Here is a 22,575-nt window from a genome sequence, read left to right on the forward strand (position 1 = left end):
TGTGATCCACTGAGTTTAATTTTATATTACTAGATTTCTTGACTAGTAACAAGTTATAAAAAAAATTAAAATTGTAAGTGGTGCATTTGAAAACCCTAATATAACTCACGTCTCACACGCATGCCTACATGACAAGGTTTTACAATCAAAAATAAAAACTCGGATCGCCGGCCAGTACCCTTTCAAACAAGCCCAATGCTCTCGTAATCCCTTATTTAGATACCCCATAATACATGAAAGTGAGATTACTATTACCTTTCCAAACCATCTCTAACTAAGCACTCACATTGGAATCTATCTAATCTAATACTCTTATTCTTCAAGTTAAGATAAAGCTGCACAGAAAACATATAAACAACCGTTTAAAACTACCTAAATCTCATTCTTTATAATAGAGAAAAAAAATGGAGTAGTATTTATTCTTTATGTCATGCCCTCAAAATGTTTTTGAGTAGATTTAGAGATAAAGATACGTGTAAAGATGAGAAGATTTAGAAATAAGAAAATGTTTTTAGTTTGTGAATGCTATTATATATATAATATATCCACTACCTTATATCTTGTTCTCGACTTGGCATGATCCAAGGAGAACCACCTTGATTAGTGAGTACAATATATAATCTTTTGAGGAATATATATATATATATATATATATATATATATATATATATATATATATATATAAGGATGAAGTAGCAAGATTTACATACATTAGTATTAATAAATGCGTAGCAGATAAATAAAATTTTTCAAAAAAATGATGATAATGAAATGCATTCGTCTACTCACACCTAGGGTTTGTTTATCGATTTCGTTTTAGCTAGGTTTCAGACTTATTGAATTGATTTACACAACAAAGTTACATATATTTTTAAAACAAAGTATAAGTTACAATTCTTAGCTTGATATTTTTAACTATTGAATTGGTTTATAAGTTCTTGATATTTTTACTTATTTAAAAGCATACAGTCCAACACATTCATTTAATCTTTTTGTGTTCCATCTTAACAACATTCATTTAATGCTTGTGAGAACAGTAAATATATATGCTTCTTAAAAAATGTTGGGTCTTTTAAAAAGTTAAATTTATTTATTAAAACTTTTTAATAATCTAATAATCCTAATTTCTTAGCATGTCAGAAGGAAAGATCAGAATCAAACAAATTGGATAAATACAGTCAAAATGACACAAAGGTTTATCCCTCCCTACGTTCGGTGGATAGATACTGTCATGCAGGATCATCATAGGTACTTGGTCCAATAGTTTCAAGTACAACATATACATATAGATAAATTAATTAATAATCATTAAATCCCAACTGTCTTTATGTTTATCATGTATATTTGCATGCCATTACATTGACTGTTTGCATGATCCAACACCCATCTGTAGTTAGTAGTATTTGTGTCATCCAGACACAATCCTTATCAATTTTTACATTAAATAAATAAATGTTATCATCATTATTAATTTACATATATTTTTTCTTATGCATTCTCACACAATCATCAGCACCATGATCATGCACCCTCTTCCTCTTGAGTTTATCCTTTGTTGCAGTCATTCCATCAATGAAAGATAGATCAATATTCTCCTCATGTATAGGAACTTGAACCTCCTTCGTTAACACGGTATCCGGACTTGTAGGGTTTCGGTTTAATTCGGATTTCTGATATCCCACCCACATTTCTTGCATCTTGTTGTAGCAAGACTGTACATTTTTCTGTTTCAAGTGAAACCAATCAATTAATATTATTTATTTATTTATTTATGTGCAAAGATATTTGATCATTAACTTACTTTTTGATCTGTAGGGATGAAGCTGGTGATGTGGGAAAGACAAACTTCATCTTCAAGAATGCATCTGAGTCCACTCACCGCGATAACACATGGTCGATATGCGAGTAATTTTACGTCTGAAATGATTCATTAAGCAAAAATTAGATTTCATTATATATGTAGTTAGATTGTTATTATAACCATTAATCTATGCATTATCCAATTTTCTTCAAATCTGGTCATTTGTTACTATATATATTCAAATTCTTCAAATCTTGTAATTTGTTACTATGTAATAAAAATATGCATTGAAAAGAAACCATAATTTTGATTAGTATAATTATAAAAAAAAATCAAAAACTGTTTGTTATGATATTAAATTATAAGTTAAAAGCAATAGTTTAATAGATCATATATTATGACTACCATAATCTTGATTAATTATTTGATCAAACACACAAAAACTGATCATTAATGCATGGCTAATAACATCATCATATATAATAATGAAGATGAAAACGGATTGAGTACCGAGTGAAGATGCAAGAAGAACTTCATCAAGCCGTGATCTTACGATAGGCTTGAAGTGTTGATTCAATTCCCATTCGATCAAATCGACATACGAGTATGGAGTGACAGAATTAACTTCCCATCCTAAAGTTTGCAATATCTTCATCTCCATCTTTTGGATTAATTTTGCTTCAAAACAATATTCTAAACCCTCCTGCATCAATCAATGAAAACCTTTGAATCAATCACTTGTTTCAATGGTATATATATGTTTATTTTTGCATATATATATACACACACAACATTTACATTTACATTAATAATACCTGAATTTCACGCAATGAAGGAGGACTAGTTTCACCAAATTTGATAGCAATTGATAAAGAAGCCAATGAAAGCAATTCCATCATCCAATAACTCCAACCCTAATTATTATCAATATTATATATATATATATATTATTCAAACATGAAAACTTTCCATAATAAGAATAAAAACAAAACAAGACTTACATGACATTTATTCATGTGTATAAACCGATCAACATAATTCACCGCGTTAAACACCGTCCCAACACCGAAATCAAACCGTCTCTGACGCTGCAATTAAACCGAAACCAAACCGTGAAAAAACTCATGAACATAATGATGATCAAGTAAAGTTAATAGTAATAATATTTGATCATTTGAAGAACAACAAACAACGTACATGAATGAACCAATGGATGGCTTTCAATCTACAATCGGCAACAAAATGATTCTTTTGAAGAAAGTTGATGTAACTCGATCCGGTCATGAACTTAAGTTCTTTAAGAACAAAAGTATCAAACGAGTGTTTGAAGTCTTGTGTTGTAATGGGGTGGATCAAATTAATATTAATATTATTATGATGTGCATGATGATAATGTGGAGAAGGGTGCAGTACTGGAGTTGTAACATGATCATCCCACACTTCATCACAAAGAAGAAAGTCATCAAGAATATTATGATGATGAGCCATGATCGATGATGATTTCTAATTTGTGAAATGAATGTGTGGAGAGTAAGTAAGAATAATGTAACAATGGCGGAATGAATATGTGTGGTGGTTATATATATATATGAATTAAAAAAAGAAGAAGCGGTTATTATATGTAGTATTGTGTTGGTTGGAAGGAAAAGACACGTACCGCATGAAGAGGGTAAATGCATGCTTCTATGTATGTGTTTTTATGGGTGGTGGTTTTTACTTGGTACATGAGGGTTTATTGAACAGTGGTGCGTTTGCATTAAAGGGTTGCCAACGACAACTTGGTTAGTTGGCCACAGATCGTTATTTTTGTGGCCGGGTCGGTCGGATTCATATATTACTTTTACCTTTATTATAATATGAATATCGATCTCCAAATTTCTTGAAAATATAAAAACCCCAAGACGATATAACTTGGAAGATCATGTAAGGTTGAAATATATAATTAATTACTTTTATGGTTTTATTTCATAAGGTTTATAAAAATGAGGTTTTCGCCTAATTAGTATGAATATACAAACTTTTTTTCTTTCTATGTTTTAATTTACATTTGACATTTAATTTATTTTTTCTCCAATAATAATAATAACAATAATAATAAGTAATTTTTAAAGATGAATATGTAGAATTAATTTATACTTTTTGTAGATATAAAAGAATTGGTAAAACCGTAGGTAATTTTAGGTCTTGCAATATTGAAAAATAGGTACTTTTCATATATAATTTTTTAATTTTCACATTTGATATTTGATTTAGTTTTTCTTTGATAACATGTATTTCATCATTAACTTAGCGGCTATATATTTTTTTTAAATATCTTCATACGTAATCCAATTATACAACTTAGAAATGTTTTGGATTTTACCCGGATGAGAGCGAACCTGAATTTACCAGTAACGTTAACGCTGTGTTCCCGAGTTTGAAAGAAAGAGAGGGGAAGGAAAATGCGTCACTTCATTTCATGTTCCCGTGTTTAATGAAAATGAAAGGAAAAGAAAGAACACACATTTTCTCTCCTAATCTTTTCAATTTGAAAGGATGAGTATGGACTTAAACTTTTAGTATTTTCTTTCCCTTCCCCTCTTCTCCCCTCCCCTCCTTAAAAAATCTCTTGAACATGATTCATTCACATTTTCTTCTCATTTCCTTCCCCTCTCCTCTTTAAATGAGACTCGGGAATCAAATATGGTTAATCAGTCTGATTATCAGGTCGGTTTCAATTTAGTCGATCCAACCAGATAACGTTTTTTATATTTTGTTATTTAACCCTCTATATTTTATGTAAATAATATACTAGTGTTGAAATATGTAACTTGCTCTATCTATATATTGGTAAGAGTAGAGGGGAGATTAATTTATGAACACCCATGGGCCATGCGCATATTGAGATGTGGGGGACCACGTACAGTCAGGTGGGCCAAAGCCCAGTTCAACTGGCCTACGTCAATTATGAATTATCAAGTTGGTCATTATATATTTGGTTTTTATTACTCTCAAGTCTCAACTATCGTATTTTGATGATTGTCGATTCTAACTAACGAATTGGCTCATGACGTTCCCAACTTTTAATGTATTTGTTCCCATCGGTCCGCGACTAACAGAATCCTAACATCGTTAGTTGCAGGTCGTCGGAAAAACGTTTTTTGCCGGACAACTCACATTTTTTCCCGAAAAACTCAACATTTTCGTCCCAAACATCTTTGTAACTTTTTATCGGGCCTTTAAGAACCTTTTTCTAGTAAAATCCCCAATTTTTTAGGTCGCCGTAGCCCTAGAACCATCGTCTGAATCAAGTGGTGGTGGTGGTTGGTTGGTGGTGACTCAATTGGTGGTGGCGATGTTCAGGTGGTGTTTTCCGGGAAAAATTGTGAGTTTTCAGCAATAACATTTTCCCGCGACCTGCAACTAACAACGTTAGGATTCTGCTAGTCACGAACCGTTGGAAACAAATACGTTAAAAGTTGGGACCGTCATGAGCCAATTCGTTTGGTGGGACCGGCAACAAACAAAAGACGATAGTTGGGATTAAATAAAAACCAATATACGTTGTTTTTTTCCCCTTTGTATGATACTTAAAATTTCCTATTCAGTAGAGATGTTTATATGATAGGATAGGATAATTTTACTACAAGGTAACTTTTTTGGTACTTAAAATTTCTAACCAGACATCAAAACTTTTGATTTGGGTCGGGTTTTCACTATGTTTTTCTCGTATATTTAATAATTAATATTTTTTCTAGGTATGCAGATGAGTACGTAGAAGTCGGATTGGTTTTAGTTTACTATTCAGGTCGCGAGCAGGTCGCGAGCAGGTAGCAAGAGTTCTAATCAGCTGCTCTTTCACGTCTCATCCCATGGTAATGGTCGATCGATTATGGTCGTACCAAGTCTACCCAATGGTATATGAATTTGGTTTAAGAAACAGATGTAGTAAATGGATTATAAGTAATTAAATACCGTACAAGCTTATATAAATACAAACGAACCTACTTTCATTTGTTGTATAAGTATCGAAATTCTAATTTATATACAGTAAGTATTTTTTTAGAAGTTCAAATTATGCTTCGCATATGGTTTTGAAAAGTTGTCAGTGAATACATATTCGTTGATTCAAAATTTTTTGTGTTCTTCAGTTTTACACAATTCAATATTTTGATTTTACTAAATTCACCCTTATAATATATGCACATATTAAAAAATAAAAATCAAACATTTGATGGACTTCAAAATCTTCCCATACCCACAATAATTATCACAATAATATGAATATCCAAAATGATTGCACACCAATTCCAACAATAACCATCAACTCATTTAAGATTACTTCTTTTTTTTTTACCAAATACTCACGCATTTGTTCGTATTTGTACATGAACCCGCAACCTCTTGTTTGCTGAACCACCTTCGATATCGTTAGCCCAAAAACCCAAACCCCAAAGCCCATTTGGTTATCAGGGTTTCTTTGGTAAAGTGGAACAAACAGTCTCTTATTGTAGCTCATAAGAAGAAAAGCTGAAACCTGATCTTCCTTCATTGGTTGTTTTTAGCTCAAGCTTCTGAAATGGGCTGTAATATGGGCCAATAAAGAAAACACTTAATAACATATATAACTAATTAGGGATGGAAATGGGCTTGTAAATGAACTAAACGTCCAGTTAACTGTTCGATGGGAAGCTCATTTACTTAATAAACGAATGAACATGAACTGATATTTAGTTAAACGAACGAACATGAACGTGTGCTTCGTTCGTGCATTTATGTCTGTTTACGTTTGTTCATGTACGTGCATTCATATATTCAGTTAACTATTAAGCCCATTATATTTCTATATAGCTTATGAAATTAAAATATCACCCATTAGTCCATTACAATTTTTGTTTATTTTATTAATGTTTAAGGCCTGATGTTTAGTTTACTTTTAATGGTGTTTGCTCAGTTATGTTAGTGAATCGTTCGTTTACAGTATTAACGAATGAACATAGACGAACACGGACATGTTCATTTTCTTAACGATCGGAAACAAAAAAGAAAACATTGTTTGTTTAGTTGTTTGTGTTTGATCGTTTGTTCCATTTAAGTTAAATGAACAAACGAGCATGAACATCGGATCATCGAAAGCCAAAAGACACGTTCAATTTATAAAAAAAAACCTGCTGTTGGGATCATAATAATAGCCGTTAATCGAGCCATCCACACAAGAGAAACAAACATAGTAGAAGCCCGCTATGGTCAACCCGCAATCTGCTCCAACATTCACAAAATATTGTTCTTTCCATCTCTGTAAAATAATACACATTTAGGAGACATTTTTTCCAATTTGTATATTGCATATAACTAGTTTAATATGATTACAAATACAGAATTACCATAAATATATATTGATAGTTGCTGAGGTCTAATGACTTCCCACCATCAACTTCAACCTGGCTCTGACAATATAACTTGATAGTAAGCATTAAACTTTAATTTTTAAATTTAAAGAATTGATTTTTAGTGATGTGTTTAGTGGACTTACTTGAAGAGGTGAAAAGGATGGAAATTTGGTCCAGTGCTCTATGTCAACTTCTGACCTGTCAAGAGTTTGATTATTTTTCATTATTTAGTTCCACGAGTAGTTTATTTGATGTCAAAATCCAAAGTGAAAGGCTTTCTTCGTAACAAATGGAAAAAAAAAACAAAAACAAAAACTGGAAACAAAGAAATTTGGGAGAATTTCATATACACCCTTACAAACTTGTAAAATATCATATATGCCTAATTCAAACTTTAAATATCATAAATCCCTTAAAACCTAGTTAAAATATCATATTTACTCGTTTCATTAAAAACAATTCAAAAATGACTATTTTTACTCTTATTTTCTAAAACCTTAAAAATTTCATATCTATTCATTTTTAACCTAAAATTTACAAAGCAACTATAAAAGAAAGTAAAGAGGTTAAAAATGACTTGCTTTAAAAAAATAGATAAATTTCATCTATTGAGAAACATATTGTTGATAGGTAAATATACATAAAATTTTTAATCTTTTGAAAAATAAGCGTATAATGGTCCTTTTTGAGTTGTTTTTGATGCCACGTGTAAAATATGATATTTTAATAGGATTGGGTATATATGATGTTTGGAGTACAGAAGAAACATACGTTGCTTTCCATTTATTGGTGAAGAAAGTATAATTCTTGGTATCAACAATTTCTCCCTCCCAAAAAGTAACCACCTGCAGTTGATGAATTTGGTTAGTTAACGGAATTCACAATTCACAAATGTAAAGTTCATTTAGTTCATTTATAATTTGTTCGGATTACCTTATATCGTATTACTTAGCAAAATAAACAACTGAAAATATTTTGAAAAACTAAATGGCTTGTATAACTTATTAATTATACACTTTAAAACTATGTTGCTTACTGGCGTATCGGCCATTGGAACATTTAAAGCTTCCATGGTGCCACATAGATATCCATGCTTAAGATCACATCCTTGAATTCTCACATTAACTCTCCAAGCTTCCTCTTTTTGTGGACTTGAAACATTCTGAGTTCCTGAAAATGTCTGAAAAATCATTCAAAAGTTTGTTAATCTTTGATCAGGTATTCCAGATTGATATCATTTGTCAAAGTTAATCCAGACGTAAAATACTTTTCTCCTGTTCAATGTGTTTATGTTCTTTATTTTACGTCCGTCCAAGCTCGTTAACGCATTGTTGTTCACATTTACTTTTTATTGATTTAGCTCTGTTATTTTCGTTCAGTTATGTTCATTCGTTTACGTTCGCAACCGTTCGTTTATAGCGTTAACGAACATAAACGAACACGAACAGGTTCGTTAAGAACGTACACAAACAAAATCTGGTTTGGTTAGTTGTTCGTGTTGGATCGTTTATTCAGTTAATTTTAAACAATAACGGTACACAAACATGCTCTGTTCGCGTTAGTTCGGTTCATTTAGAAGCCAAAGATTACCTGTCCAACACTAAGAAGTGAGCAAGGTTGTAGACAAGTTTGTCCAGGATTTGCACCTGAAAAATGATGTTAAAAAAAAACAGTTTCTAGACCACATTGAAACAATAAGTTAAAACAGAATTGGCAAAAAGGAGCATAGAAACCTAAAAATGATTAAATTAATTTATAAAACAAAGGATACAAAGAAGTTAGATTTCAAAAGCACTTGTATGCACTGTGTTACAAGTTACATATGCAAAACACTAGTTTGATACTAGAGTTGAGAAAGTCAATCATAAGTTACTACCTCATTCAGCTACTGAAAGAAGCTCTGTCAGTCACAAGAAATAAAAGTTGTTTGTTTTGTGACAAAAAGTAAGTAAATATTGAAGTTGTATTGTATATAGTAACTAAATAAATACATATCTATCATTGGGCACCCCCTCTATCTAGAATTGCATTACATTCAGTCATTCACATGTATAAATAATGTACCTTTTGATAGACATGTGTATGCCTTTTTAGTAAAATACTAATAATTTTAATTCAAAGAAACCAAAACAAAGCTTAATAACAACAATTGAAAGATTAGGTTAAAAACTGTTTCAGCCAATCGTAAATGTGCACACTCCAATTGGCATCAAGTTCATGAAATTAAGCAAACAATAGGCATGATACCAGTACCATAAGTTCAATCAGAGTGAAATTGTAACATCAATTTGGAACCAGAAGTAGAATTTGAGACATCGGCTAAACCAATCAACAGACGATGATGATAACAATAATAATACCTGAAGAGGTTGAAGGTGCTGGCGATGATTCCACCATTCTCACTGGCATTTTCACGATTGATTGATTGATTCGATCAAATCAAATCAAATTACAAGAATACGAAAGAAATTGGGATTGAAATAAATTAATTTTGTTATCTATAATAATGAAGAATACAAGAACACCCCTTACACTATTACTTGACTTATTTTAAGACCCTTTGGCTTTTCTTTTTCTTTTTTAAATGATCCATTCGAATCACTGATGGGCTACTGATCCACCCGATCATCATCTTCATTTCACCCTTAAGAGGAAACACCATGGACCAACTTGAGCCCACTATTTTTTTCCTCAAATGAGACTTGAACCAAAGACCTCACTCTTATCAAATTGAAGTGTTTGGGTGCCTCACTATATCACTTAAACCCAATAATGCAATTTAATCATGACCACTCTTAAGCATAACTAAATAAATCTTTAATAGACAGTATATTAATTAAATTAAACAAAGAGACTTTGTTCGGCTTAGTCTTACTTTTTAAAGTCTACATTTAAAAATTGTGGGTTTCAGTTATGCAATTTTAACTTTGAAATAAGTTAGAGATCCAACACTAACTTTCATTAAAGTTTATGTGGAATAGCTATTTTGCTATTTTACTAATGTGAAACACATGCATCCCTACGGCTACACCTATTCATCTTTGTTATTTATCGATGGTTGTTGGCAGATGAAATTGACGGGTTCTCTTAAAAGTGGAATCATCTACTACAATAATTTTATGTTTGATTGTTTGATCTGACAGATGGAATCGATGGGTTTCTTAAAAAGAATGTGTGGAAATGTGTTCCTCTCTCTCTCTCAAGCATCTTTGTGTTTGGGATTTATTGTGTGTTGCAGTTAATAGTGTAGAAATTAAATGGGTAGTAACGATTAGGGAATGAAATGTAACATCCAAAACAACTTCTAGTCAATTTTGACAAACCATTAAAAGTTAAAGGGACAAAATGATAACTAAAACAAAGTCTAACCTAAGAGTTAAGAATGAAAATAACCCGATATAACATCTCCAAAACTTTCATGTAATTTTTGTCAACTTTAAAGTTGAGGGATTATTTTGTCATTTTTCCAAACTTAAAGTCCAATGTTTAATCTTTAATTTTTCAAAATCCAGATAAGACGGACTGTCTCATTATTAGACGGCCCGTCAAAACACTAACCTTGGTATTAAGCTTTCTTTTGTAGTGGTGTGTCACAAATGTCTACAATTTTGAGACGAGGTGTCTTATCCGCATACAATGAATGAGACCGACCATATCACCACCTAATTCAACATGAGATGTCAAAACTCATCTCTAGCGTGTCAAAACCCGATTTATGACTCATCAGATTGTTTAGGCCTATAGATACAACCCATTTCGTTTTGACAAAGGTGTTATAAGGTTCTACAATGCCGGAAAGTAAGGTAGAGTATCCCTACATACATGTCCCGATATAGATATGAATTACCTTAAGTCACATTGGTTTCAATCACACAAGCAGTCATAATAACCACATTAAATTCAACAAAGCAAGAAAGCATAAAAGAAATATGTCAAACCAAAAGGTTGAATGCTACGACATAAATATGTTAGTGAACTTAAAGATATTAAAATCAAACATAAACAAAGATAACAAGATTTATAAGAATAAAATCATGATGTCTTTCAAATATGGCCAAAGTTTATTAAAATAATTTACAAGAGATTTGATTGTTAATGAATGATAGGTGCGTGAACCTACCTTAGTTCAATAATAACTTATGAGTGCCCTCGTTTATTTTATTAGTATTGGTTCAACAAAAGCCCAAAAACAATACGTGTGGGCGTAACCCAAATTAATTCCATCTTTCACTAATTTGATTATTGATTATGACCACATAAAGCTTAAAATAACTAATCTAGCCCACTTCATTTCTTGAGTATTATTAATCTTCATATCGTTTACTCTTTAGCCTTTTAACTGTTTTCCTTCTTCACAAAATTTTCACAACTTCTAATCTTTTGTCCGGATTGTTTTTGTTCCAACAACCATTTCTAATGCAAATTCATTAATAAATGAAATAACTAACCGATAACAAACGTTTAGTGTGTACGATTTTCATAAGTAAATTAGGCACATCAATATCATAGATTAATTTATACACCCAAATTGATCTTATGGTGGTATACGATGGCCATACGCCCAAGAAAAATCGCTTAAACGAGTTGTTACGTGCTGAAACGAACTAAAAAGTCGCTTAAACGAGCTGTTAGAAGCTGAAACGAAATGAAAAAATCGCTTAAACGAGCTGTAACGTGTTGAAAACGCGCTGATTCGTTGGTTCAAAAAAAAAACTGACCCGAAACCCGTTTTTACCCGTTCCGACCTTGACCTGTTCTAACTCGAACCTCAATTTTCCGAACTTTTTTTGTAAATTTTCGAAAATTTAAAATTATATTTTGCATTTTTACTAATTTTCGCAACCTTTAAAAGTTATTATGCAAAGTAAAAACATTGAAAAATAAAAAAAAAACCTACATTACCTGCTATCCAGGTAAAATATCTAAGATTGAACAAAAATGAAAACTCAGTGATCTGATTGGAACAAAAGTTTTTATCAATGACCTGATTCGAACAACTTTCAAAGTTAATTACTATTGTATGAAGTAATCCCTTTAATATTTTTTACTTTTCTATTTCTCAAAACTATTATTTTAAGCGTTAAATACAGCTAACCATACTAAGTGAGATTGAGATTTATTGTTTTAACTTTTGTGTTTTATCTTCATCGTATATATATTATCTTACTTTTCCAAGATATAAACTAGGGATTTTGATACCGAAATGATTTTTCTTTTTTTTTCTTTCTGAATACACATATTCTTATTAATTTAGTTTATTTGATATCGGTATCAATATTTTAGAATTTCAATATTCGGTACTTACGGGTTAGTGACGCGTACCCTCGTCACTAGAGTAATCACGAATATATTAAGTCGTTTTTAGAGCTAACAAGTGAATACCTCCTTCCAAAAACTCTATGTTGATTGGCTAATTATTGTATTTAAATAAAGTACCACTTGATATCCCATATGAAGAAACGTCCAGAGTACGTATAAAACAAATGCTATACTGTTAATTCCAAGTGCTGCCAACTTTCAATAGTGGTATATATGTTGCAAGGATAATGTATTAATGTATGTTTGTAATGTTAGGTAAGTGCGAATTTTTAATTGTAATTTATATTATATAATTAGTAATCATCAACAGGGACCCCTATAATAACTTAATAAGAAATGATTAATTACACATACATAATAGTTACATATTATTTTATTCATATCAAATATAGCAGAATGTTGGATTACAGTTACATCTATGCATAACGACTAAACAAAAAACAAAAGAGTGGGTAAACTATATAAATAAAATATTAAAAGTAGAAAACCACAATGTCACCAAATAATCGAAGTATAATAAAAGAGTAAAAGAGAATATTACAGTTGTTTACTTATTTTATTTTTAACAACTACGTACTGCGTGTTTAATAAATTAATAAAAGATCTTAAATGATTTAAATATGTTTAATGACTAAGATCAAGCATAGTATATGTTAGTGATTTTAGTGTGATTGGGGATTAACTTCTTAATCAAGTTAAATGTAATATCTATATCTATATGTATACTATATATAATAAGTGAAAGATGGGCAAATTAAGACGGTGGTTTTTAAGGAATTTACAAACATTCAAGCACATAACATGAAATGAGGACAAATTGGTCATTCTAGCCTTAAATCTCACTTGAGTTTAATTATTCTCCAAAATAGTTACAATAATGACCCTTTAACTTTAATCATATTTAGCAAATTTAAGAAATAGTTATAACTTTGGTCCTTTATCTTTTAACTATTTATTTTTCATAATTTCATTTTTAACCCAAATACCCCAACGATTTTTAAACGGCTATAACTTTTTCATACGTTAGTATTATTTTTTAAAAATTGCACCATAAAAACGAACATTTAATTCTCTTTAATTTGTGTATGATATTGTCATAGTTTCTTTTCAGTTAAAATTTTTTTCACATATAGCCGTTTGTCGTCCGGTTTTAATGGTCTTAAATTAAACCATGAGCCAAGCCATTATTAACGGCTTTTGGTCGCCAAATCTGAAACTAAACCGTTAAAAATTACCCAACAAAATCCATTAACAATGGTTAGGTTCCGTTTCGTTTGTACTTCGATATTAAAATAAGTTTAAAATAAGAACTATGAATCTACATATACCAATAAATGGTTTCACAGTTACAAACGAAACGACGAACACCCATAAATCTATATTGTAATTACCAATGTCCGTATTCCCCGCTGCATCGCGCAGGCACCTGTCTAGTGAATTAAAATAAGCTGGGTGTGTAGTGCATACTTATTTGATCATGTTATAATTGGAACTTAGGGACGAAGCCCCTAAGTCATGGGGGGTTCCAGGGGGCAATGCCCTTTTGACAGGGGTCCGGGGGCAGCGCCCTTAGTAGCAGGGTCTAAGGGCAGCGCCCCTGGGTGAGGTTTTTTTTTTTTTAATTTCGGACATATGTTTCTTTATTAAAAATGTATTATAAAATTAATTAATTAATTAATATTCGTTACAAGGTTTAATAAAATAAGAGGAGGGTATTTTCAATTATTAGTTGGATAGCTGTTATGATAACTGCAAACATCATCCATGTGTAGGGGTCTTCAAAATTTGATTCGAATCTGAAACATTCGAAATTCGACTCGATTCGAATTCGAATATGAATATTCGAATTCGATTTCAAAATATTCGAATTCGATTCGCATTCAAGTATAATAATCGAATACGAATTCATGAATTTTTATACAATTATATTCGAAATTCGAATTCAAATTATATAATATATTAATATATATTTAGTTTATTAATTTTGGTCATATCGTAAATAATAAATGTCCAAAACATCATAATTAATCCCAATAACCATACTGATATTTCTTAATTGTAACATCTTAAAATTTAATGTCGAGTAAAGGAAGTTATGTTTAGTGATTTCGCGTAATTAATTATCGGGTAAGGAGCGGGTCATGGACTTGGATTAATTGAGATGGGTTAAATGAGAATGGGCCTTAGATCCATGGGATTTCAGGGATATAAATATCCCCTAAACCCAAAATATCTTTCATTCTATCTTATTATTATCTAACACTCCAAAACACACACACCACACACCATAACTTCGCCGGCGGCCGGGAGAGGGAGATCGAGATCCGAGAGAGCGAGAGAGAGAGACTAGTTGTGACTAACAAGTTAACCGAGATACAAACACGCTCAAGAAAGGTATGATTCTTGATCTTTGAAGTTTAAAGATCCAAGTTTTATAGTGTAGATACGACCGAAAATGGTCGGGAAGCGTAGTGGGTGATGTTGAACCATAACAAGGGTGTTAAAATCGCCCAAAATGCTGGTCAGAAACTAAAACAGCGGCTGATCTGGGCAACTTCGCCTGCAACTGGGCAACTTCGCCTTCAAAGCGATAACTTCACCTGCAAGCTAAGTTCGCCTGATGAACTTTGCCTGCAAGCTAAGTTCGCCTGATGACAACTTCGCTGTAAAGCTAAGTTCGTCTAGTTGATAACTTCGCTTACGGCTAAGTTCGCCTGATGATAACTTCGCCTAGAGCTAAGTTCGCCTGAGGTTTAACTTCGCCTAAAGCCAAGTTCGCCTGATAACTTCGCCTAAAGCTAAGTTCGCCTAAGGTTTAACTTCGCTTAAAGTCAAGTTCGATTAGAAAATAAATTAAAAATCTAATGAAAAATGTGTTAAGACAGTTAATGGAAATAAAATTTTTCCAAGCTGACCTGGCAGCTCGACCCCAGCCAGGGGCTCTGCCCCTTGGACCCTGCTAGGGGCTGCCGCCCCTAGACCCCGCTGCCAGGGGCGCTGCCCCCGGACCCCCGTTCATTGTGGGTCATATAACGATAGAAATACATTATGAGAAGTGATAGTTAATTGATACGTATACTTGTTATACAGTCAGCCGTGCACAACTGAAGAAAGGAATTACGATTAACGGTGAACGTAACCGTGTTCAGGTGAGTTTCTAGCCCCATTTATGTGTTATGTTTTCGGGGCTGTGTGCATACTCGATATGTTTGTTAATACGCTTATCATAAGAGATAAGTGTATGCCTTATGTGAATGATATGATATGTATGAATGATTGCTTGATGGTACGTGAACGATCTTCGGATATTGCACGTACTGTCAGGTTGTAGCGCTTTGTATAATGTAAGTATGATATGTATGCTTATGTGTATGAATGTGATAAAGTTAATAAAAGAAGGAAATGACGGTTGTATGGTTGTATGGTTACGAAAAGGGTACCGAGCCCTAATAATACTCGAGGTATGATGTATGGTTGTATGGTAACGAAGAGGGAATCGAACCCTACTAATATTCGAGAACTAGGGAACCGAGCCCTACTAATATTCGAGGAAAGAGGGACCGAGCCCTAATAATACTCGAGGAAAGAGGGTACCGAGCCCTAATAATACTCGAGGAAGGAGGGTACCGAGCCCTAATAATACTCGAGGAAGGAGGGTACCGAGCCCTAATAATACTCGAGGAAGGAGGGTACCGAGCCCTAATAATACTCGAGGAATGTAGGGCGTAATGCTCTTTATAACGTAAGATATGAAAGTAAGAAAGTATGAAAGTATGAAAGTATGAATGAAAGAATATGAGTTTATGTGTATTGTATAGTGTATGATTAACTAGAACTCACTCAGCGTAGCTGACTTTTAGTATGCACACAGGTGAGTAGGATGAGGCAGCTCGCTTGAGGAGACACGTGACATTGAACAAGAGCCTGGCATCTGAAGACTTATGATGTTTTAATTTTAATGCGTTAATGTTGAAAGACAAAGGATGTTTTGAGACAAGTTATGAATTATGTAATGTTTTATGAAAGTTTTATATTCCGCGTAAATGTTTTAATTAACTCTGATGTGTAGAACTGTGTTTATGAGTAAATCCAACACGAAAGTTGGGCTACCGGTAACGGGGCCTTACATTAATTTTGCCAATACTTAATTTTGAACTTATTTTATGTGGTATTGTAGCTACTTTAAACTTATATTATATGTTTTACATCGATGATTATGGTTTTAGAAGTTCTTGACATAGGTGAACTTGAATCAATTCGAATTCGAGTTTCGAATAAGAATAAAATCGAATTTCGAATATGAGATATAATACGAATACGAATCGAATAATCTACCTTTTAAACGAATACGAATCGAATACGAATACCAGCAAAAAAATAAATTATTCGAATTATTAGATTCGATTAACTTGAAAATTCGTTATTCGATTCGATGAACACCCCTATCCATGTGTCATCAAGGGCACTAAAAACTTTTATATATTCCTATTTTATATTGTGTTTTTGAGTTTGTATGAACTGAAAATAAGAGAGGAGGTAGCATAAATGTCAATAACCAGATTTTGCCCGATAAAATCAATTAACATGCTTAACGAACTTGTACATATTATAGATTTTTTGCTTCTCCCAACCGTAACAAAAGGGTTGTTAATGGAAGTTAAAATTTCAAATAGAAACAAGATTTTCTCCATTCTTTATGAAACCGTTCCTCTACAACACGTTAACGACAACTCACTTAAGGAGGGTCAAAAGTGGTTCACATAACTCAAGTTCAAGAAATGAGTCAAAATGCTCAAAATTAACACCATATAATCCATTTTTATCTCATATTTCTTGTTTATTTATGAATGTTGTTACCTGATAGCATGAAAAAGAAGTAGAGCTAATTGTGACTAAATTGGATGACTTTCATTATGTTTTATCATTATACATAGAGATGTTCTAAGGGACTCTTTGATGACCTTTTAATGGTTATTAAGAGACTACTTTTTATTGGTTTATAGCTTTTTAATGATTAAGATGTAACCTTAAATTTAAATGGTTAAGAGAACCAAACATTCCCTACATATATAGAATTGGAAATTATAATTTCCAATTGGTTGTCCCAATTTAAATGTCATTTCTATACATATAAATTCAATTTCCAATTGTGCATTTACTATTACATGTTTCATTTCCAATTAGCCATAATAACTTAAAAAACATATTGTCATTTTACAGCTCATAAAATAAAATGATCAAACATTTCTTAATTTGTATGTTTTAGGTTCCATGATATTTAAAATGGGACGAGGAGAGTCAATAAATAACATATTTGTCTAAAGAATAGAAAAAAGAAATGTTAATGTAATTTGTCATAAAAATAATTAATAGGAAAAAGGAAGTAGCCTTTTTATTGAATCCTTGTTCCCAGATAACCCTATCACAACACCCCTGCTTAAACCCTAACCGCCATTAATGGCCTTTGTTCTTCACTCAACACCCTACTTCCGTACCACACTTCACACACCTAAAGCTTCTTCCATCAACACCGTCTCCTCCCCACCCAAAAAAGACCACCACTAGCAAACAACAACACTCGGAGGAATTAAAAAAAACTCAAAACAACAAAGAATTAGGAGAAGACAAATTAGACTTCGATGACGGAATCGACTTTCCGTACGAAGATCCTCCACTAATCTGCTGCTTCGGAGCCGTACAAAAGGAGTTCGTACCAACTGTCAGGGTCTCAGACCAGCAGATGCATCCTGACATGTACTCTGAGTGGAAGATGCTGCAGTGGGACCCGCCCGAGTTCGCCAGGGCACCGGGCGGACCGCCTTCGAACGTGGCGATAGCGCACGTGAGGCTCGGGGCAGTGATGGGGAAGGTTGGGGATGATGAGTTTGGGAAGGAGTTGGTGTTGATGATGAATAAGGAGATTGTGCAGACTAGAGGGGTGAAGATTGATGGGAATGGGAAAACCGGGTGTGCGTATATGAAGATTGTGGTTGATGGTAAGGGAAAGATGAAAGCCGAGAAGGTGCGGGATGCGGTTGAGGATAGTTTGTTGACTTCTGAACTGAATCTTTCCGTGCTTAAAGAGGTGATGTTTGGTTTGTAAATACTCATGAGTTCATAGTTTTTGATTAGGGCTGTAAGCATTTATTGGTTCAATTACTTATCTTGAGTCTCGAATGGCAGTGGTTAACATGCTATAATAGTATTGTTAGGCTTGTAAATGAACCAAACAAACACGAATGAAGTATGTTAGTGTCCATTTTTTTAAACTTTAACCGAACAAACAACAATTAAACGGGCAAGCGTTTCTTGTTTGTGTTTGTTCGTCAAGGAAATGAGCATGTTTGAGTTTGTTTATGTAAACGAACAAATATAACTGAATATAGATGAATGGTTGGGCCTAAAATTTATTAAACTAGACTTTGACACTTTGTTGTAACTGGCCAAAAAAAATGAAAAAAATGGATATATAAACGAATGTAGTTAAACAAGCAGTAAACCAACGGACATAAATGAAGGTGAACGTACGAACATAAACGAATTCAAGTGAACGAACAATAACGAATGTTCATGAACTGGATGAATGAGACACCCGTTCATGTTTGTTCGTTTAGCTAAATGAACAATTTTTTATTCGTGTTTTGTATTTATTAAATAAACGAACTTCCTGCTGTTCACTGAACGTTCGGTTCCTTTTTTTAGCTATTGTTAATGGTTCATTGTTCTGAACTGACTTTTTAGTGTCAAAATTGTTTATTTTCTAATATCAAAATTTGACAAAATAATCTGTTTTTCGTTTATTACAGGCAAGAATATTCCACTTCAATTCAGAAGTTCTATTATCCGACTCGCAAGCCGCTTTATTTAAAGCAATTTCATGGTCAAAAAAATTTGGTAGCCTGATATTTTTTGACATGAACCTCCCATTACCATTATGGAAATCCCGACACGAGACTCGAAAAATAATCAACAAAGCATGGGAACAGGCCGACATCATCGAGGTCAGCAAACAAGAACTCGAGTTCCTTCTAGACGAGCATTACCACCAAAAACGAAGAGATTACACCCCTCAATACTTTGCAGAATCTTTCGACGACACAAAACAAAAGGGAAAAGATTATTATCATTACACGCGTGAAGAAATTGCACCGTTATGGCACGATAATTTAAAGTTTTTGTTTGTGACGGATGGGACTCTTCGGGTCCATTATTATTCGCCTTTGTTTGATGGGGTGGTTGTTGGGACAGAGGATGTGTTGATTACGCCTTTTACTTGTGACAGAACGGGGTCAGGTGATGCGGTTGTGGCGGGTATTTTGAGGAAGCTGACTAGTCAACCGGAAATGTTTGAGAATCAGGATGTTTTGGAACGACAGCTTCGGTTTGCTATTGCGGCTGGGATTATATCGCAGTGGACTATTGGGGCGGTTAGAGGTTTTCCGACAGAAAGTGCTACTCAAAATCTTAAAGAACAGGTTTATGTGCCTTCAATGTGGTGATATTTTTGATGGATTGTAAAAACCAGACTGATAGTTTTGGTTATTGTTTGTAGTTAGTTTAGGTTGTTGTACAGTTATATGTTGTTGTAACTCTTTATGCATATTAACTACCTTTATGCATCTGATAGTTAGCTTGACTTTTGACAGTGGTGTTTGTATTTTTGGTTTGGATATCAAGCTTTTAAATTCAATTTTAGATTCTAATGAAGTAGTGTTGTGTAACTAGTGAGTCGAGCCAGCTTCGAATAGAGCATGTGCTTGAAGTTCAACAAGTAAGCATCGTTTCGTTTATCTTAATGGGCTGAAATATATGAGCTCAAGCTTGGTTTGTGTCGAAGCTTGTTCGGCTTGCTTGAGCTTGAGTTAAACAAGCCAGCTCTGCTTGTGTATTCTTAAGCTGAATTTTGAGCTCAAGTCAGCTTGTATAAAGTTTAAACTAATGTTAACATTTAATTTTATATTTGTGTTGCTAATAAATGAAGTTGGGTTTTAACTTATAAAAGTTAAATTATTGGCTTAACTTAAAAGACCAAGCTATGTTGGATCGTTGGCTTGGTTTGTTTATAAACGAGTCAATTTCGAACGGGTCTTTATTTATAAGGTTTTTACCGTTTTTTATAAATGGTAGGTGCTTGGTTTGACTTAGAAATCGTATCAAAAAAATTAGGGATTCACATTCACATTTTACAGTGCAATCAAATACATACCATGGCCATTGAAGAGGTAGGTTCCCGCAAAGCCCAGTTGGACCCACAAGACTCACCTTGAAGAGGTACGTCTACGCAAAGACCAACTGGATCCGCAGGACCCACCATGCTCAGAGAGATGAAAACCTTACACGCAGTAAGCCAGCTGTCCCCGCAGGAAAGCCTCCCTTGGTACAGTACCCTGCCTGTCCCCGCAGCTGTGGGTACAAGCCAAGAAGGAAGGCTACCCGCACTAACAGTAAGGCTACACGTATAAAACACTAACTCTTATACTTCAGTAATGTCACCTGAAGAAGGAATGAGCAGGGCGGTAATATCCCCGCTCAAAAGAGCCAGTCCGTACGATTCTAGAAGATCTTTTGTACTATACCTACCAAGGTATGGACAAATAGACAAGATCTGACAAAAGCAACCCATGAACCAATCACAGGGTGACAGCTCACTGACAATAGTACGAGGAGGAGCACGCTCCAGTACAAAATGTCACTATCAACCGCTGCCTACCCACCAACTCCCATCATGGCACGAACGTAGCCCATAGTTGGTGGAAAAGGAATATTATATACAGCTGGCCGTACCTGCTTGGAAACCGACCTTCGGCTATAAATACTCCAACACCCTGGAACGGTATCATTATCTTCTCTCTAGCTATTTCTCTCTATATACACTTATATTCAGAGCAACCTAGTCTGATTCTCACGCCGGAGGGTGGTCACAAGGAGGAACCCCCCCTTCTTCTCAGTGACGAGCTTACGGTGTCTGTTTTGCAGGTTGAGAAGAATAGCTATCTTTGCCGGACCTAACCCTCGTGGGAAACATCTACTTAACCTTAAGATTATCCTTAATCTGTCGGGGTCACTTAGTGTTTCTTCATTGGCGCCATCCGTGCATTAAGCTAGAACTTACCCTTCTTTTTCTCAGTTTTTTCAAACTTCTGGAAAGATGGTTAAGGTTACTCCGATGCCAAAGCCACCGGGTAACCAAGAAACTCCGGTAACCACAACCCCAGCTACTGGGGGGAACACCGGTGAATACACGATTGTTACGAACACTACCCCGGTTACCCAAGCCGGGGCAAGTGCAGTAAACAATCCTCTCCTTGGATTCATTGATACCCAGTTGGGGAAACAACAGACGATACTTACCCGACAAACACCAGAACAAGTTAAAGCTTGGGCGGAAGCACGTCAGAAAGAATTCCAAGCCGAGTTGGACGAACGTTTACGTTCACTCCAACAGGCCAATGACAAATTCGGAAGCACTCGACAACAGCTCAACATGAGCAATGATTGCGAGTATGTGGATGATGAAGATTGGGAAGAATCTGACAGTGACGCAAACCCACGTCATAAGGCGAAAGGGAAGCGTAAAGAAGCAGACTTCCACTCGAGAAGAAATTTCGAAGAAACTTTCAAACCAAAGAACACGGGGGGAAACCCACGTGACTTCTCCAAAACTTTCAGACCAACTGTTGCGAATGCGGGAACGTCCAACTTTGCAAGGGACATTGCGGAAGCAATCGCTCCAAAGAGTGCCAAACAGATGTCCAACATAGGCACTTACGATGGCATATCTGATCCGGACGATCACATGAACAGATTTATAGCGGGGGCAACCGTCAGTAATTGGACGGAACCCACATGGTGTTACATGTTCCAAATGACGCTCGTCGGGGCAGCCAGAGCGTGGTTTGATCGTCTACCGGTCCACCACATCTACGATTGGGCAGACTTCCAGCACAAATTCAGCCAGCACTTCAGTCAACAAAGAAAATATACTGAAGAGCAATGGACGATCCTCAACTGCATCCGAGAAGAAGACGAATCTTTGCTAGACTTCATCACTCGCATCAACTCAAAGAAGCTAAGTCTGGGCACTAT

General features: G+C 34.2%; 3 protein-coding genes across 4 annotated transcripts; 1 reads left to right on the plus strand and 2 right to left on the minus strand.

Moving 5' to 3' along the window:
- Positions 1–1,181: 1,181 nt before the first annotated feature.
- Positions 1,182–3,366, minus strand: LOC143633630 (putative cyclin-D7-1). Its single transcript, XM_077101893.1, has 6 exons — positions 2,999–3,366; positions 2,803–2,889; positions 2,617–2,715; positions 2,312–2,504; positions 1,802–1,917; positions 1,182–1,724 (listed from the first exon to the last, which is right to left on the minus strand). Exons 1-6 carry the CDS (start codon positions 3,287–3,289, stop codon positions 1,473–1,475), a joined length of 1,038 nt encoding a protein of 345 aa, XP_076958008.1. The 5' UTR covers positions 3,290–3,366; the 3' UTR covers positions 1,182–1,472.
- A 2,644-nt stretch (positions 3,367–6,010) lies between these two features.
- LOC143633631 (uncharacterized) lies at positions 6,011–9,596 on the minus strand. Of its 2 annotated transcripts, none has more exons than XM_077101895.1 (8): positions 9,531–9,596; positions 8,761–8,816; positions 8,207–8,350; positions 7,942–8,015; positions 7,314–7,368; positions 7,165–7,227; positions 6,949–7,076; positions 6,011–6,364 (listed from the first exon to the last, which is right to left on the minus strand). In XM_077101895.1, exons 1-8 carry the CDS (start codon positions 9,577–9,579, stop codon positions 6,286–6,288), a joined length of 648 nt encoding a protein of 215 aa, XP_076958010.1. In that variant the 5' UTR covers positions 9,580–9,596; the 3' UTR covers positions 6,011–6,285. The 2 variants fall into 2 exon arrangements, with proteins under 2 accessions (XP_076958010.1, XP_076958009.1); XM_077101894.1 differs by having other exon boundaries at positions 8,761–8,821; positions 9,533–9,595.
- An 8,350-nt stretch (positions 9,597–17,946) lies between these two features.
- Positions 17,947–20,078, plus strand: LOC143633621 (fructokinase-like 1, chloroplastic). The gene is made up of 3 exons (XM_077101885.1): positions 17,947–17,955; positions 18,005–18,574; positions 19,296–20,078. The coding sequence occupies exons 1-3, from the start codon at positions 17,947–17,949 to the stop codon at positions 19,986–19,988; spliced, it is 1,272 nt and encodes a 423-aa protein (XP_076958000.1). The 3' UTR covers positions 19,989–20,078.
- Positions 20,079–22,575: the final 2,497 nt, after the last annotated feature.

The sequence above is a fragment of the Bidens hawaiensis genome, unplaced genomic scaffold, assembly GCF_021521415.1.
Source record: "Bidens hawaiensis isolate Kalapana, Puna unplaced genomic scaffold, B.hawaiensis_p1.1 tig00006836_1, whole genome shotgun sequence".
Taxonomy (NCBI): Eukaryota; Viridiplantae; Streptophyta; class Magnoliopsida; order Asterales; family Asteraceae; genus Bidens; species Bidens hawaiensis.